The sequence below is a fragment of the Dysidea avara genome, chromosome 9 (genome assembly GCF_963678975.1).
Source record: "Dysidea avara chromosome 9, odDysAvar1.4, whole genome shotgun sequence".
NCBI classification, from domain to species: Eukaryota; Metazoa; Porifera; class Demospongiae; order Dictyoceratida; family Dysideidae; genus Dysidea; species Dysidea avara.
The window spans coordinates 22,432,910-22,448,995 of record NC_089280.1 but is presented as its reverse complement, the minus strand read 5'-3'; the positions used below and the strand labels follow the sequence as shown (position 1 = coordinate 22,448,995).

At 38.3% G+C, this 16,086-nt stretch overlaps 2 protein-coding genes across 2 annotated transcripts; both read left to right on the top strand.

Moving 5' to 3' along the window:
• Positions 1-1,036: 1,036 nt before the first annotated feature.
• LOC136267012 (uncharacterized) lies at positions 1,037-3,698 on the top strand. The gene is made up of 2 exons (XM_066062062.1): positions 1,037-2,280; positions 2,347-3,698. Exons 1-2 carry the CDS (start codon positions 1,051-1,053, stop codon positions 3,340-3,342), a joined length of 2,226 nt encoding a protein of 741 aa, XP_065918134.1. The 5' UTR covers positions 1,037-1,050; the 3' UTR covers positions 3,343-3,698.
• An 8,916-nt stretch (positions 3,699-12,614) lies between these two features.
• On the top strand, positions 12,615-16,021 carry LOC136267591 (uncharacterized). The gene is made up of 3 exons (XM_066062751.1): positions 12,615-12,618; positions 13,620-14,773; positions 14,828-16,021. The coding sequence occupies exons 1-3, from the start codon at positions 12,615-12,617 to the stop codon at positions 15,824-15,826; spliced, it is 2,157 nt and encodes a 718-aa protein (XP_065918823.1). The 3' UTR covers positions 15,827-16,021.
• Positions 16,022-16,086: the final 65 nt, after the last annotated feature.

Here is a 16,086-nt window from a genome sequence, read left to right as displayed (position 1 = left end):
ACAGCGTCTCATAATACCCCCATATGTCTCATAATACACACATCTAGAGTGTTCCAGAAAAATTATCATACAGACCACCACAAAGCAGGAAATTTTTTGAATTTTTAGGTTAATGTAGTTTATGGGTACACTTTTTCTGCCAATTGGAGCAGTGGGTTGAAAACCAACAGAAATATCATTGGAGAGAGAGTATCACCCTGAAACACTCCACGTTGAAAAGGGATAGGAGAAGTTTCCCAAGAATTGCTCAGAACGATAACTGATAGTTTTGAATAAAATGAATGAGTGTAGTTCAATAAGAATGCTGGCACCTTAACTGCTCTTAACATGTCAAAAATTAAAAGATGTGAAACTGAGCCAAAAGCGTTCTTAAGGTCAATAAATGTTATCATCAAAGGTTTCCCATCAGATAAGGCATCTTGCATGATAGCTGACAAAGTGTTAATATGTTCAAATACACCGGGCATACCGGAAATAAATCCTTTCTGTGTGCTAGTATCCAGCACATCATTGTGTCTGAGATATGTCTCAAGATGCCGACTAATGATTTTGTGAAACAATTTGCCTACCACTGAGGTGAGGGCAATTAATAGGGCGGAAATTTGAAGTTTTAATTTAAAAGTCTTATATTCTAAAGCATAATTTGAACCCTTATTGTTAATTGTTGTTGTTATTGTTATTATCTACTTTACCAGTTAGGCACTGGAGGGTGTACACAGAAGGCAGAGCCTGTTCGAGGTGTTTACCCATAGCCTAGGAGCCTAAGCGAAAATCTAATTCTTAAGAGATATATTACTCCATCTTTTCATTGTTAATGCAGTACTAGCACTATACACAGTTGATTTTGGAGAGAGGCCAGCGCTCGGGCCAGCCGTACATTCACGCGCGTAACTGGGGAGGGGAATTAAATCAGCATGGAAATTTGGTGAATCAACAGCTATTAATAAAGTCAGTAAACTTCCCTCAGTGAGATACATGGCTGGTGGCATCAACCCCAAAAATTAAGTGTTAACGGCGTCCTGTGCAAGGCGGCGGCGGCCACACCCATTGATGAACTATAAATCTACCACACTCATTTCTGCAGAACTAATGGCGGTTTCACAGGATGTACCCTCTTCGTTGCAGAACTTTATAATTAAGAACATTAAACTTGGGAGACAGATTGGCTATGGAGCAAATGGAAGAATCCTAGAGGCGAAATGGGAAGGAGCAGCTGTCGCTGTCAAAGAAATACACTCCATTTTTATAGATCAAGTGAGCGAACCTGAATTTCAGGCATTTAAACAAAGCTTCTTACGAGAATGTGAACAAAGCAATCGATTACGTCATCCTAATATAGTTCGTTTCTTTGGTATCTACCTTCCTCCTGGTGCCAGACTCCCTAGTTTGGTCATGGAGCGACTTCACTGTAGTCTAAATAATCTGCTAGAACAAACTCCAGACATTCCGATAGGAACAAAGTTGTCAATTCTTTATGATGTATCGTTAGGTATTAGGTATCTTCACTCGCGCAATCCACCCATCATTCACCGTGATTTGTCTAGTAATAATGTTTTACTTACAAAAGGAATGGAAACAAAAATTGGTGACCTAGGTACAGCTCGTCTCGTTGACCCTAGAAAGCAATCACAAATGACCAATGCACCTGGTACTGTACATTTTATGCCTCCTGAGGCATTAGCAGCTAACCCACAAAGTGTTCAATATGGAAGAGAACTGGATGTGTTTTCGTTTGGTTGTGTGATGCTCCACACACTATCCCATCAGTGGCCGACTCCCTCAGAACCTGTAGTCACTGATCCTGTGACGTTTGAAGTGAAAGGTAGGACAGAAGTTGAAAGACGCAGTCAATATTTCAGTAGAATAGACAGAAGCAGGTTGGGTATGTTGATCCCCTTGATTGAAAGCTGCCTCAATAACCTTCCCAAGAACAGGACATCAATAGTGACACTATGTGAACAGTTGAAGGGTCTGGTTGACAGGGAACATGTCCCTACTGGTGATTTGGATTTACTTCGGAAAGAAATAGAGAGGAAAAATGCTATAATTAGTAACAAAGATGGACAAATCCAGAATCAAGTAGTAGAACTCCAAGCAAAAGATGCTGAAATACAAAGGAGAGGCATTGAAATACAAAGGAAAGATGCTGAAATACAAAGGAAAGATGTTGTAATACAAAGGAAAAATACTGAAATACGTAATAAAGATGTTGAAGTAGAAGCACTGAGATCTAACATGTCTATGCTACAGATCACAGCTTCTCACCTTACACCCAAACAGGTATAGAGTTAATGTAATCATGTGTTCTTGCTACATAATTTTTATGACTAGCTATTACTTTTCTAGGTCAGCAATAGGAGCACTGAATTTTGGAACAGCTTCAAATTAATTTGGCAGCAATGTGCTAATCCCCCTGAAAAGTGCTGGGCAAATTCTGTCACTAAATTTGACAACAAAGTGTATATTACACCAAATAATGAAGGTGGTGGATACTCTACTCCACTTTCATATGATATTGACAAGGATGAGTGGTCCATACTACCAGAACTTCCTTATTTTAGTTATTGTCTAGTTGCAGTACCAGACAAGAAGCAGCTATTAGCCATTGGTGGATCGGATGGTAGATCAATAACTAATAAAGTATTCCTATGGGATGAGAAGACTCAGAAGTGGCTCACTCCATATCCTAACATGCCGACTGCACGATGTCATTGTTCGGGTTTTTCCCATGGATCATCAGTGATAGTAGCTGGTGGAGTAAAAAGCTTTGATCCTTTTACTTTAGCTAGTTCAATAGAGGTTTTGAACATTAAGGAAGGTGGCCTGTTCTCAAGATCAAACTGGAGTGTAGTGAAGCAGTTACCATATGGGATAAGTAATTCAGTTGCTTTAATCATCAATGACAAGTTATACATTGCTGGAGGAGCAGATGACATTGTTCATGCACGTAGTATAGTGACTGCATCTCTACCACAACTACTACAGAGTAGCAACAACACTAGCAGTGGTCAAGTGTGGATCAAACTACCTGACTTGCCTTATATCTCATGGTCCATAAACCATTATCAAGGTCACTTGATTGCCTTCAATGGAATTAGTCTGGTTGAGCATCCAGGTGAAGAGGAGCCAGTGTATCAACTTGTTCCACTGATCTACCTGTACAATCCCAACACCAGATGCTGGGACTGTGTTGGTAGTATTGACTATCCATACAACCTGGGAAAATCAGTCCATGTTAGTAAGAATAAGATTGTGTTTGTAGGAGGATCAACCGGTACACACAGACTTACACAGAATAATGATCTGGTGACATCTTGTGTAACACTATCAATCACACATTGAGTTGAAAACTCATCACAGATCTTGTGTGCCTCCACTATATTATTTCCATGCACTAACTTGTTTAGAGACAACACATGTACACATACTTCACACACACGTGCGCACACTATTCTGGTTGTGTTCCTTAATTAATTAATATACAGATAGCCCATTCATGTGAGAGTACGTGTCAGTGTCTAAAATTTTATATAGTAAAATAAATACCAAAGACATAGCTAATACTTATTTTATATACATTTGTACAACACTAGGGTAGAACAGTTTTTAATTGTGTAATCTATAACATGTAATGGTGTATTAAGTTTGCAAAAGTACGTATTTGTAAAACTGTCATGTTATCTTACAACAATGGCAGCTACACACATCACACCTACTGGTACCACTGGTCTGGTTTCATTAGCCTTATCATTGGTTGCTGCATCAGCTAACCCCTCCATAGCTTCCAGCGCCATCCATCACTTGTGATCCATAGTCTTGCCCCCCAGAAACTGTATCACTTCCACCAACACTGTATCCACTATAAGATGGTTGGTCATTCCAGTTTTGATGGGATGGTTGTTGAGGAGTAAGAACCTTGAAGAAGGACTGAGGAAACATGCATAAGTTGCTATAAGTACTTGTTGCTATACTCATGCATGCTTTTCTCTCACTCAGTCACATATCCGATATCTCATAATGATATAATACCCTTAAGTCTGCTAATCATGTTCATACACCCAAAGCAGGATTGAATTGAAGGCACTTTTGGACTTGGTTTTATTATATCAGGAAAATCCCTCATGGCCATGGTATAACTATTGAATTTCTCATTAATGTATTCCAAGCATTCTAAGAAATCATTACATTTCATTGATGAAACTTTGTGATCGCCTCTGCTTGACACTTCACAGGATCAATAGTGGGTTTTAGTTTTGTAAAGTAAGTAGAGTTAACCTGTTGACTTGGAGAAGAAGATAGTTTGTTGTTTTACTGAATGAAGAAGGTCACAGGTTAGTTTACATTACTGTTTTGATTAATTCTAGTCACATGGTGTGATGATATGTCCACATAATTATAGTCTCTAGGCGTGGCGCTAAATTGATTTGGCCATTAGTGCATAGCTTACACATACATAATTAATGTGTCTGGTTAGCAGTATTTGTTCATGAGACAATAGCATGCATGCAGCATTTCCTTTGATGTGTGGAGGTCTCTTATTACAAAAAACCTGGTATGAGTCAAAAGGACAGTTGTTTACAACCACAATGTGGCCCACAGTAATGCAATTAGTCTCTTGTGGACAATTAGTATTTAGCACATCAGCAAACACATTACACTCAGGTATGCCATTATCTGTGGCTAGCTCAGTGGGCTGGGGATTAGACCATTGTGGTAGCTGGTTAATCAAAAAATCCATTAATTAGTAATAGCTAGTATTAGTATTAATTGTAACAGGTAAAGAAGGCTCAGAGTGCCTGTAAAGCCTGATCTTTACAAAAAATACTTTAATGATTACAGAGCAAAAACTATAACTATAATTATACAACAAATCAACAAATTAATAATTATATTAGTAGACCAGCTAGTCAAGTAAATTTTGAAATCATTTAATGAGGGCGCATTGACTGCATGTTATTCCAGTCATTAATACGTAGCTGTTATGGTAAAAAATGAAGATCTCACTCAAGTTGAAGTATGTGGTTTAAATAATTACCCCTAGTTTTATGGATGAATAACAAATCTGAAGTATCCGAGATGATTGTTCAAAAACTGGCAAATCATTATCATGTCCCCACAATTAAGTTTGTGGCTTTTGCCATACAGCCATGCTGGCACTGGCTATTCACATTCACTGCCATTCACATGTATCTATCTATATAGCACCTCAAATATACATTTTATCAGCTTAATAATAATAATGCTTTACAGAATAGTTTTGAGGGTCTACACTTCAGTTGATAATTAATAAACTGTGCTGTTATGTGTAGCTATGAGCATGTGCAGGGATTGTCTGTGTAGTCTGCTAAGAGCAGTGGCAAATTACTAGGGGACTTCGGTGGTACACATCTCATTAAGTGCTGATGAGCCTCAGAAGGCAAGCAGTTAGTGGTATATGTAGGCTACCAGGGGCGTAGCCAGGATTTTTTGAAGGGGGGTTCCAACAGCAGTATTGAATTACCAGAAGCAGGGGTCTGGGGGTGCAGCCCCCAGCCGCTGAGAGACTTTCAATTTTTTAATGAATCAAAACTCAGCAAATTGCTATATTTTATGCAAAAAGTACATTAATTAATGCATATAAGTGCCCCTGGGAGATAAAGCTACCTAGTGGAAACAGACAGCATAACACATAGAGACACATAAAGATAGTTATTTCACTGGTATAGGAACCAAGAATCCACTGATCAGGGGCGTAGACAGGATTTTTTGAAGGGGGGTTCCAGCACCAGCATTGAGTTACTAGAAGTTGGGGGCTGTGCCCCCAGCCGCTGAGAGACTTTCAATATTTGAATAAATCAAAACTCAGCAAATTGCTATATTTTATGCAAAAAGTACATTAATTATGATGCATTAAGTGCCCCTGGGATGAAGGTAGTAATAGATAAAGTCACCTAGTGGAAACAGACGGCATAACACATAGAGACACATATAGTAACCTGTAAGTGATGGTTATATCTCACTGTGGTATAGGAGCCATGAATCCACTGATACAAATGACAATCAAAACAATATAACTATACACATATGTTTAGCATGAATTCATTTTGCATAACACAAATGATAAATTACTGGAGCTCTATATCTTTAAACACTGCACACCAAAGCTATAGCAGTATAAGGTCATGCTAAGTTTTGCATTTAATGTTGGAATGTCTGAAAAACTTCATATGGACATGGATATTTACGTGCATGTTCTATTAGAGTATACCTGACTGGTCTATTAGAGTATATACCTGACTGCTCTATTAGAGTATATCAATCTTTTTAACAAGTTTTGAAGAGGGCTCATGTTACCTCTGTAAATCCTTCCCTGAGAGATGAATGTAAGTTTTATTAATTGTTGTGCTGTGCTATTACACTATATTGCTCACTCACTTTGTCCTGCCACCAGGGCCGCCCACAGGGGGGGGCAACTGGGGCATTTTGCCCCGGGCCCCAGCCTGAAAGGGGCCCCAGGAGACCCCATGAAGGGCCCCCTGAATACCTGTTTAAAAGATCGATATACTCTAATAGAGCAGTCAGATCTAAATACGTACTCTAAAGAGCAGTCACAGTATTCTTCAGAGGAGCAGTGTAGCAAGCTTATAGATAAGGAGATATGGTTGGTGATGGGTAGTTATTGTCATTGCCAGCAGGTTGTGACCTTTTTTTTTTTTTTTTTTTTTTTTTTTTTGGTCTTCACCTTACAACTTGGGTCAAGGACCCCACTTTAACTCTTTGCCCTGGGCCCCTTAATTTCTCTGGGCGGCCCTGCCTGCCACACTAAATGGTGTGTTAGGATCCTGCTTGCAGAAGTCTAAATTTTACAGGGGGGAGGGGTTCCTGAACCCCCCTTCCCTACGCCCCTGCTGATACAAATGGAATGACCTATAATCAAAACATTATAACTACGAATATGCATAGCATGGATTCATTTCACATGCCCAAGTGATAGGGACCCACCTATTATGCTCAAAATTTTGCACTGCTCAAAAATTTTACCAATTGTGCTCAAATTATGCTGAAGCCTTATGCCATGTTTTGCTAATAAATTTGAAGTTATGGGCACATAATAAGTGGCTGAAGCACTCAAAATGCATGTGACAGAAAAGATCGATGTACTCTAATAGAACAGTCAGCTTGCCTGATTGTTCTAGAGTTATTGACTGTTCTATTAGTAGAGATTTCCAACTAAATTAAATAATTAACATTCCATGCATTCATTGGTATGACAAATACCGTATAGCGGGTTATTTTCGAAACAGAAATTCTCGCACAAGAAGCAAAATCTGAATTTCGAAAGATTTTAGTTTCGAAGAGTGCATATTTCGAAGTCCGAAATAAACGGAAATCCATGTCTCAAAATAATTATGAAGATGCGTGAATGTTTGCCGAAAACTGACTTACTGGTGGAATAATCCCCATTCCTGTGCACTGGAGAGAAGACTGAGGGAGTTTCGGGTGGACTGAATTCACTGGCACGATCACGCTCGATCATAGCTAGCTATATCCTACCATAGATTCATTCTAGAGCATACGGCATCAATTCCCACTCTGGAACCTGTTTTCTGGTTATTGGTACAGCAATGATACAGTTTACCCATTATCATCAGCAATACTGAGCTAAAACTTGAAGAATGCACGGACGAATCGCCGAAAGTTGGATGGTTGCTTTCATTTGTGGGAATTTATTTTTGAAACTGAAACAACCGGACGTGGGAATTTATTTTCAAAGAGAAGGGCCTCTTCGAAATATCCGAAAATAAAAACCTTTCGCAAATTACCAGCTATACGGTATTGTGCTATTTTTCAGGGTCATTTTAGTGCAAACCCCACCCTAATTGGTGGTTCCTATCAAAAGATATAAGCAAAAGAAGTTGACAGTGTGATGATTTTTGTGTACAGTATTTTCTATGCTTTGTACATATATCGCATGGAACCAAACACCATATTCAAAGTGTTGTAAATCTAGATAGGAAACTAATAATGACATAAAATTTTCACCACATAACTATTTTATAGAGAACAGCATATGAGCTAGGTAAACCTCTCAAGAGTGACCACTTCTTTGTAGACTGACCACTCAGAGTGTTACATGAATAAAGCAAGTGATTCACAAATAAAACTGTGTATTATGTAATACTAAGTATACACAGGTACTTAATGCATTTTCAAAGATAACTAACTAGAAAAATCAGTAATATTATATAACATGGTAAGTAATGGTATCACAAGTCACAATTAACAAATACTTCGAAAATATGACAATCAGATAAGATCAATATTATTATTAAAATAGATTTGTTTGGACACTGCTCAGCTTTATTTGTCACATTGTAAGCACTAAGGGTGATAATTATTATATAACACAATGACATCACTATATACTACAAAGAGAAATTATAAATAGTTTCTGACCAAAATTACAATCACTGAAGCTGCTATAAAATGGATCAAAACAGCAGTAAACACACCAGAATATAACAACAGGTACGTGTGAAGCCATGTAAGGTTGGTATCACATGCCAGTCTCCACTTTTGAAAATATTATGCTCAACCTTGAACCTTATATTGCATTTCCGCACAAGACAAAAAACTGCTCACCTTCAAACTATACTTGCATCGACGCAGAGGGATGTCTTGAAGCCCAGGGTGATTGTAATGCTGAATTCCATTAAAAGGGCCATATTTTCGTCGTAATCCAACGTCAATCGTCCTCCAATCAAAAAACACACGGCAAAATCGAAATCAGCATATGTGGTTTGCCCAGGAACACTTTCTTCGTCCTCATCTGCCACAGATTCATGCGGAAACACTCGGAAACTTTGGCTATCACCAGTGCCGTATTCTTCCAATTAGAATTAGTCTACGTACGCAATTATTTATATGGCATTCCTATGCTATGGGGATATTTATTTCTCAAACTTTGATTTGACATGTTTCAATAAATACTGCATGTATTTTAATCCAGTAAAGTGTATTACAAAGTACGAAGCACTGACTACCATTAACTGGAACGGCAGCTTGTGAAACATTTATTGAGGGTGTGTAATTTAAGTAGCAAAAATATGTGTGAAAAATTGGTTGGTTGGAAATCGCTACTATTAGAGTATATCGATCTTTTTCTGTGATATGTACTTTAACCATCAAGGATTTGTAGTATGGCTCAACTATTCTTCCTATTATGCTAGCATTATACTCAATGCTTTCAGGCACCTATTATGCTCATAATTATGCCAGCATAATCGGCGGGGCCCTACCAAGGCAAGTGATAATTATTGGAGTTCTATTTTGCACACCAAAGCTATAGCAGTATAATTAAGGTCATGCTCAGTTTTTGCATTTATTAAACTGAAAAACTCCACTAAATGAAGTTCCCTTAACATATGGATATTTATACATGTTCTATTAGAGTATATACGTGACTGCTCTATTAGAGTATATACCTGATCACACATTAAATTTGATAAATCAAGGATGCAGGCTGGTGGATGACGACACACTGAATAGCATTATTATGCTCAATTTAGCTAATAAATGTTGATTTTAGTGCATTAACCAACACTGTTACAGCATAAGTAATTTCTGCAGAAATGCACTAGGAAATATAGCCATTGTTGATGGCTAGCTACACTGCTTCAAAACGACTGAGCATTACTTATTAGCAAAGTTGTTCAAATGATCCTAAATGAAATATTAAACTATTTACACATCAGAAAATTTTCATTCAAATGTGACAACCGTGTGTTTCCAGCCTTCCTTGAGAAAAGTAACTGTAAAAATTTTAAATCAATAAGTACTCAAGGTTAGTATTTTTCAGTGATCATGTGGGAAGTTAATGTTTTAACTAAGGGTTGCCACTTGCTAATCTAGGACCATGCTGTTATTTAGTCATGAATTTTGAGCTCACCGAATGTTACCAGCTTTCCTGTCAGTGTATCAGTGTTCAGCGATAAGAAAGTCGAAGTTTAGATCTACTAGAAGAGTTACTATAGGCTAATGATTAGAGGATCACATTTGGATTGTTAGGAAAGTTAAAGCTGTATGGCCTATCTGATGCTATTAGGCTAATGGTTAATGCTACATACTGTTACTGGTCACAGAAGTATTAATAATAGCTATGTATATTCAAAGGACAAAACTAGTCAGAAATGTTTTAGTAGTGGCATATATACCTGATTGCTAAGAGTAGTGTGACTGCTCTATTAGAGTATCGCAATCTTTTGCAGTGCGTAAAAGATCATGCAGTGTCCTGTGCTTGGTTTTTGATAATACTATTAATAATAGTCCTCATAAACTGGGGTTCCAGGCTTTCCATGTGGGCATATCTGACTGGGTCTGGGAAAATTTGTCTTATTGCCCATGTCAGCAGATTTGATTTTTTACCATTAACACAAAGTAGATAAATAAACCATCAAATTTCATTACCAAAATCAACTAGACTTGAAAGGTCTGCTTTTGCTGGCTGCTTTTCCCAAGCACAGTGGTGATCCTTACTTTTTATTTATTTTTAATTTACTGGACAAACAGACAGTGTCTGATGCGTCCAGGGGCCAGCCCAAAAGAATACATTGCAATCATATATCTACAGTGACATTAAAGTTGTCAATCAAGAGTTGAGTTAATTATTGCTTACAGCTTGGATTTAAACAGGGGTAGAGTGTTACTTTCAATAAAGCCACTAGGTAAATCATCATTCCAATTTCGGATTGTTCTTGGGAAAAAGCTATATTTGTAATAATCACAATTGGTAATGAAATGTAGAGGGTGGTACTGACGGGTAGATCGTTGGGTTCTGGTGAAGTAAAGTGGTAATTGTACTGCTGTAAGGTGGTAAATAGATTTATATAACATGTGTAGTCTTGATATGTGTCTATACAAGCATGCACTTAAAGCGGGCCATTGTAGTAATTCCAGACAGAGCTTGACCAGTTATAATTTGACATTGTCCATCTTACAGTTCTTTTCTAATTCATTTATATCTTTAAGTAGATGTGGATCTCATGCACACTGTGGAACAGTATTCTAGAATAGGACAAACCATAGAACTGTATGCTTTAGCTTTGGTGGATTGAGAGCATTTGTATAGGTTTCTTCTTAAATAGTTAAAAGTTCTGGTGGCTTTTGTAGATGTGTATTTGATGTGAGGAGAGGAGATTTTACTGTCAAGCATTACTCCTAGAAAAAAATGTTGAGTAACGTTTTGTATAAGTTGGTAATTGGTTCTCAAGTAAATATTTTGGTTGTAATTGTGATAATAATCTGGAACAACAAAGGCTGTACACATTTATTGACATTGAAATTCATCTGCCAAGTGTTTGCCCAGTTGGATACTTTAGCAAGATCGTCTTTTAAGGTTTGTTCGTCTTGTGCGAATTTGATAACTTTATATAAAACACATTTATCAGCAAATAACTGAATCTTTGATGTGATATTCTGACCTATGTAATTTATGTGCATATCCTGGGGGTACACTGGATTTAAATTTGCTACAGGTAGATGTCTGTCCATCTATCACAACTTGTGGTGCTCTCTTGGTTGGCCATGTTGTTAGCCAATAATGTTGTAGTTTGCCATTATATTTTTCGTGCTTGAGTGTTTTAGTTTGTGTAGTAGGTGGGAGTGGGTCTAGCTACTTGGTGGCGCTGACAGTCTAGGCATGGTGGGTTTCTTCAACAAGTGTGATTAACTGAGCTTCATAGGAGTGGGCAATTCTAAAGCCATACTTACAAGCGGTCTGGGGCCCTCATGAAGCTTTGGCCAGCCTGGGGTTGGCTCAGTGTATGTGGCTGTACAGCATTACTTTGGTGTTGAATAAAGACCTGTGTTGTATATGATGTGCTTTCATTTTAGCCAGATTTGATACCTGAATAGCCTGTAACTTCACCTAATTCATCAGTTAAGATTTTTAAACAACCTCCTCGACTCCTCCAAACCCACCTCCCACCCCATATTTCACAGAACTCGCCTGATACAGCCAACCTCTGTTTAAACATTGATACAGTATGGTATACTGAATCTATGGTTTAAAAATATCTAAAATGGTGGGAAACTTAACTACTGGCTACTTGTACAGTACGTGGATGCTCTGGAAGCTAAGGAATTGGCGTAAAATGTGTCAAAATATGGTATGTGTAGCTTCAACCATTGTCTGGCGCCATTGGCGAGCTACAATTATTAAACACACTCAGGATTGACTGAATACTGTGACTTAAAACTGGCATTTCTTGATACAATAGGAAATAAAACTGGTTTTCCCAAGGCTGGGTCACATAATTATTATCTATGATGTGGGCGGGTGACCAGAAACTGAGTGGTCCGGTTGGCCTGTAACAAAACATTTGTGGCCTTAATTAGCATTTGCATACACTACTAGGATTTTTCCTCATGAAAATGTGATGAAAAATTTTTGAAATAGCTACCCATGAAAACTTCAAATTTCATGGGGTGGTACCCATGAAATTGAACATCTCCCATGAAATACAGTGGAAATAAAACCATGAAAAAAATCATTTCATAGGGTTTTCACAGCATGGTTCTTTTAATTCATGCCTTTTTCATAACATATTTCATTGGTATTTCATTGGTGAAGTTTAATGGGTAAGCATCCCATGAAATTTGAGGCTTTTCAAAAGTTTCAGTCTTTTCATGATGTTTCCATTATGGTAAATTCTCTAGTAGTGATATGCAAGCGTGCGACTGCCCTGGCGGCGCCCGCCGTTTAAGCCTGTCACACCCATTGCTGAACTAAAACTGACCACACCCATTTCTGCAGAATGGCGGATTCAGATCATAGATATTAGAGTACAGGGATTATAAACTAGCGCGCGCCCTGAAACACTCCGCCGTTGGTGAATTCATGAGGCCAAAATAGTGTCTTCTGCTCTGGACTACTTTCTACGGGCGTGGAGTATTTTATGACAATCTCTTTATGTTTTACAAGTACTAGGCAAACTCCTATTGTAAGTATTGTTGTGAGTTTTTGCTGCCATCAATCATTTTAATCTCAGTTGACACGATTTTTTTGTGTACCTGTTGTGTTCATGGTAAGTTCACTTTCGACTGGCAAACAATGCCACAGTAACCCTAAAGTAACATAGTTTTGCATGGTGTACTTCATTTTATTATTCCGCTTGATTAATGCCCTTTGGCAGTCTCATCTCGGTTCTTTAAAATACTACTCCATGATTTATCAACTTCAACACAAGCGCTGTTATGCGAGAAACATCTTTCAGTGGTACTGTGCAAAACTTCAAAGTATTGCGAAGACTTCAGCACTATTTCCCCAGTGGAACTAGACTTCTGTTCTTCGTAACAGGTAGACAAAAAACGGAAGTACCCATTGATGATCAAAATCGTAAATGGCGATGAAAACCACCCAAGACGATTAAACAACAGAAGCCAGAAGCATTAAAAGTCTTGTATATCAACTACAATACCACAAGGTGGTTGAAATCAACTGTAAGACGACTAAACCACAAACTGCCATCCTGTCCGCATGGATTTAATCAATACCGAGGAGTGCTTCAACCACAATCAATGGTAGATATACACGGCGCGCGCTCGGTTACCTATCCCTTCTCTCTAATATCTATGTTCAGATAATGTACCCTCCTCGTTGCAGAGCTTTATAATTGAAAACATTCAGCTTGGGAGACAGATTGGCTATGGAGCAAATGGAAGAATCCTAGAGGCAAAATGGGAAGGAGCAGTTGTTGCTGTCAAAGAAATTCACTCCATCTTTAACCAAGTGAGTGAACATGAATTTCAGGCATTTAAACAAAGCTTCTTACGAGAATGTGAACAAAGCAATCGATTACGTCATCCTAATATAGTTCGTTTCTTTGGTATCTGCCTTCCTCCAGGCGCCAGACTCCCTAGTTTGGTCATGGAGCAACTTCACTGTAGTCTAAATAATCTGCTAGAACAAACTCCAGTCATTCCGATAGGAACAAAGTTGTCAATTCTTTATGATGTATCGTTAGGTATTAGGTATCTTCACTCGCGCAATCCACCCATCATTCACCGTGATTTGTCTAGTAATAATGTTTTACTTACAAAAGGAATGGAAGCAAAAATTGGTGACCTAGGTACAGCTCGTCTTGTAGACCCTAGAAGGCAATCACAAATGACCAAAGCACCTGGTACTGTTGATTTTATGCCTCCTGAGGCATTAGCAGCTAACCCACAAAGTGTTCGATATGGAAGAGAACTGGATGTGTTTTCGTTTGGTTGTGTGATGCTCCACACATTATCCCATCAGTGGCCCACTCCCTCAGAAGCTGTAGTCACTGATCCTGTGACGTTTGAAGTGAAAGGTCGGACAGAAGTTGAAAGACGCAGTCAATATTTCAATAGAATAGACAGAAGCAGGTTGGGTGTGTTAGTCCCATTGATTGAAAGCTGCCTCAGTAACCTTCCCAAGAACAGGACATCAATAGTGACACTATGTGAACAGTTGGAGGGTCTGGTTGACAGGGAACATGTCCCTACTGGTGATTTGGATTTGCTTCAGCAAGAAATAGTGAGGGGAAATGCTATACTTAGTAACAAAGATGAACAAATCCAGAATCAAGTTGTACAACTCCAAGCAAAAGATGCTGAAATACAAAGGAGAGGTACTGAAATACAAAGGAAAGATGCTGAAATACAAAGGAAAAATGCTGAAATACGTAATAAAGATGTTGAAATAGAAGCACTGAGATCTAACATGTCAAAGCTACAGATCACAGCTTCTCACCTTACACCCAAACAGGTAGAGTAAATGTAATCATGTGTTCTTGTTACATTTATGGTGATTACTTTTTAGGTCATCAATAAGAGCACTGAATTTTGGAACAGCCTCAAGCTAACTTGGCAACAATGTGCTGACCTGCCAGAGAAGTACTGGGCAAAATCTGTTACCAAACTTGATAATAAAGTGTATATTACACCATATGGTGAAGGTGGTGGATACTTTACTCCATTTATGTATGACATTGACAAGGACAAGTGGTCCATGCTACCAGAACTTCCTTACGCCAGTTATTGTCTAGTTGCTGTACCAGACAAGAAGCAGCTGTTAGCCATTGGTGGAGAAGTTAACAATTCATTCACTAACAAAGTATTCCTATGGGATGAGAAGTCTCACAAGTGGCTCACTCCATATCCTAATATGACAACTGCATGGTGTCATTGTTCAGGTATTTCCCATGGATCATCAGTGATAGTAGCTGGTGGAGTAACAAGTTATGATCCTTTTACTATAACTAGTTCAGTAGAGGTTTTGAATGTTAAGGAAGGTGGCCTGTTCTCTAGATCATATTGGAGTATAGTGAAACAGTTACCATATGAGATAGATAATATGGTTGCTTTAATCATTGATGACCAGTTATACATCACTGGAGGAATGGATAAAAATGATTATCCATCATGTGATTTAGTAACTGCATCTCTACCACAACTACTACAGAGTAGTAACAAGAATAACAGTGATCAAGTGTGGAACAAACTACCTGACATGCCTTATATCTCATGGTCCATCAACCATTATCAAGGTCACTTGATTGCCTTCAATGGAATTGGCCTTGTTCAACATCCAGGTGAAGAGATGCCAGTAGGTCAACTTGTTCCGCTGATCCACATGTATAGTCCCAACACCAGATGCTGGGACTGTGTTGGTAGTATTGACTATCCATACAACCTGGGAATGTCAGTCTATATTAGGGAGGATAAGATTTTGTTTGTAGGAGGATCAACTGGTACACATAGCGCTATAAAGAAAGATGATCTGGTGACATCTTGTGTAACACTAACAATCACACGTTAAGTTGATAACTCATCACAGATCTTGTGTCTCCACTGTGTTATCCCCATACACTAACTTGTTTGGTAACTAGCTAGAACACATACATGTGCACACAGCCACACACACTATTCTGGTTATGCTCCTCATAATTAATATCCCATACATGTGAGTGGCCGAGTCTTAAATTTTGTTGTAGCAAAATACAATACCAGTGTAGAATAGCTTTTATTTCTGTAATCTATTACATGTAATGTGTGTATTACATGTAATGTGTGTATTAA

What these genes read in the sequence shown, in the direction of transcription:
- LOC136267012 (XM_066062062.1), top strand. Translation starts at nt 1,051, where the DNA reads ATGAACTATAAATCTACCACACTCATTTCTGCAGAACTAATGGCGGTT. An exon ending in CTCACCTTACACCCAAACAG is followed by an intron (nt 2,281 to 2,346) that starts GTATAGAGTTAA and finishes TTACTTTTCTAG; the next exon opens with GTCAGCAATAGGAGCACTGA.
- LOC136267591 (XM_066062751.1), top strand. An exon ending in CTCACCTTACACCCAAACAG is followed by an intron (nt 14,774 to 14,827) that starts GTAGAGTAAATG and finishes ATTACTTTTTAG; the next exon opens with GTCATCAATAAGAGCACTGA.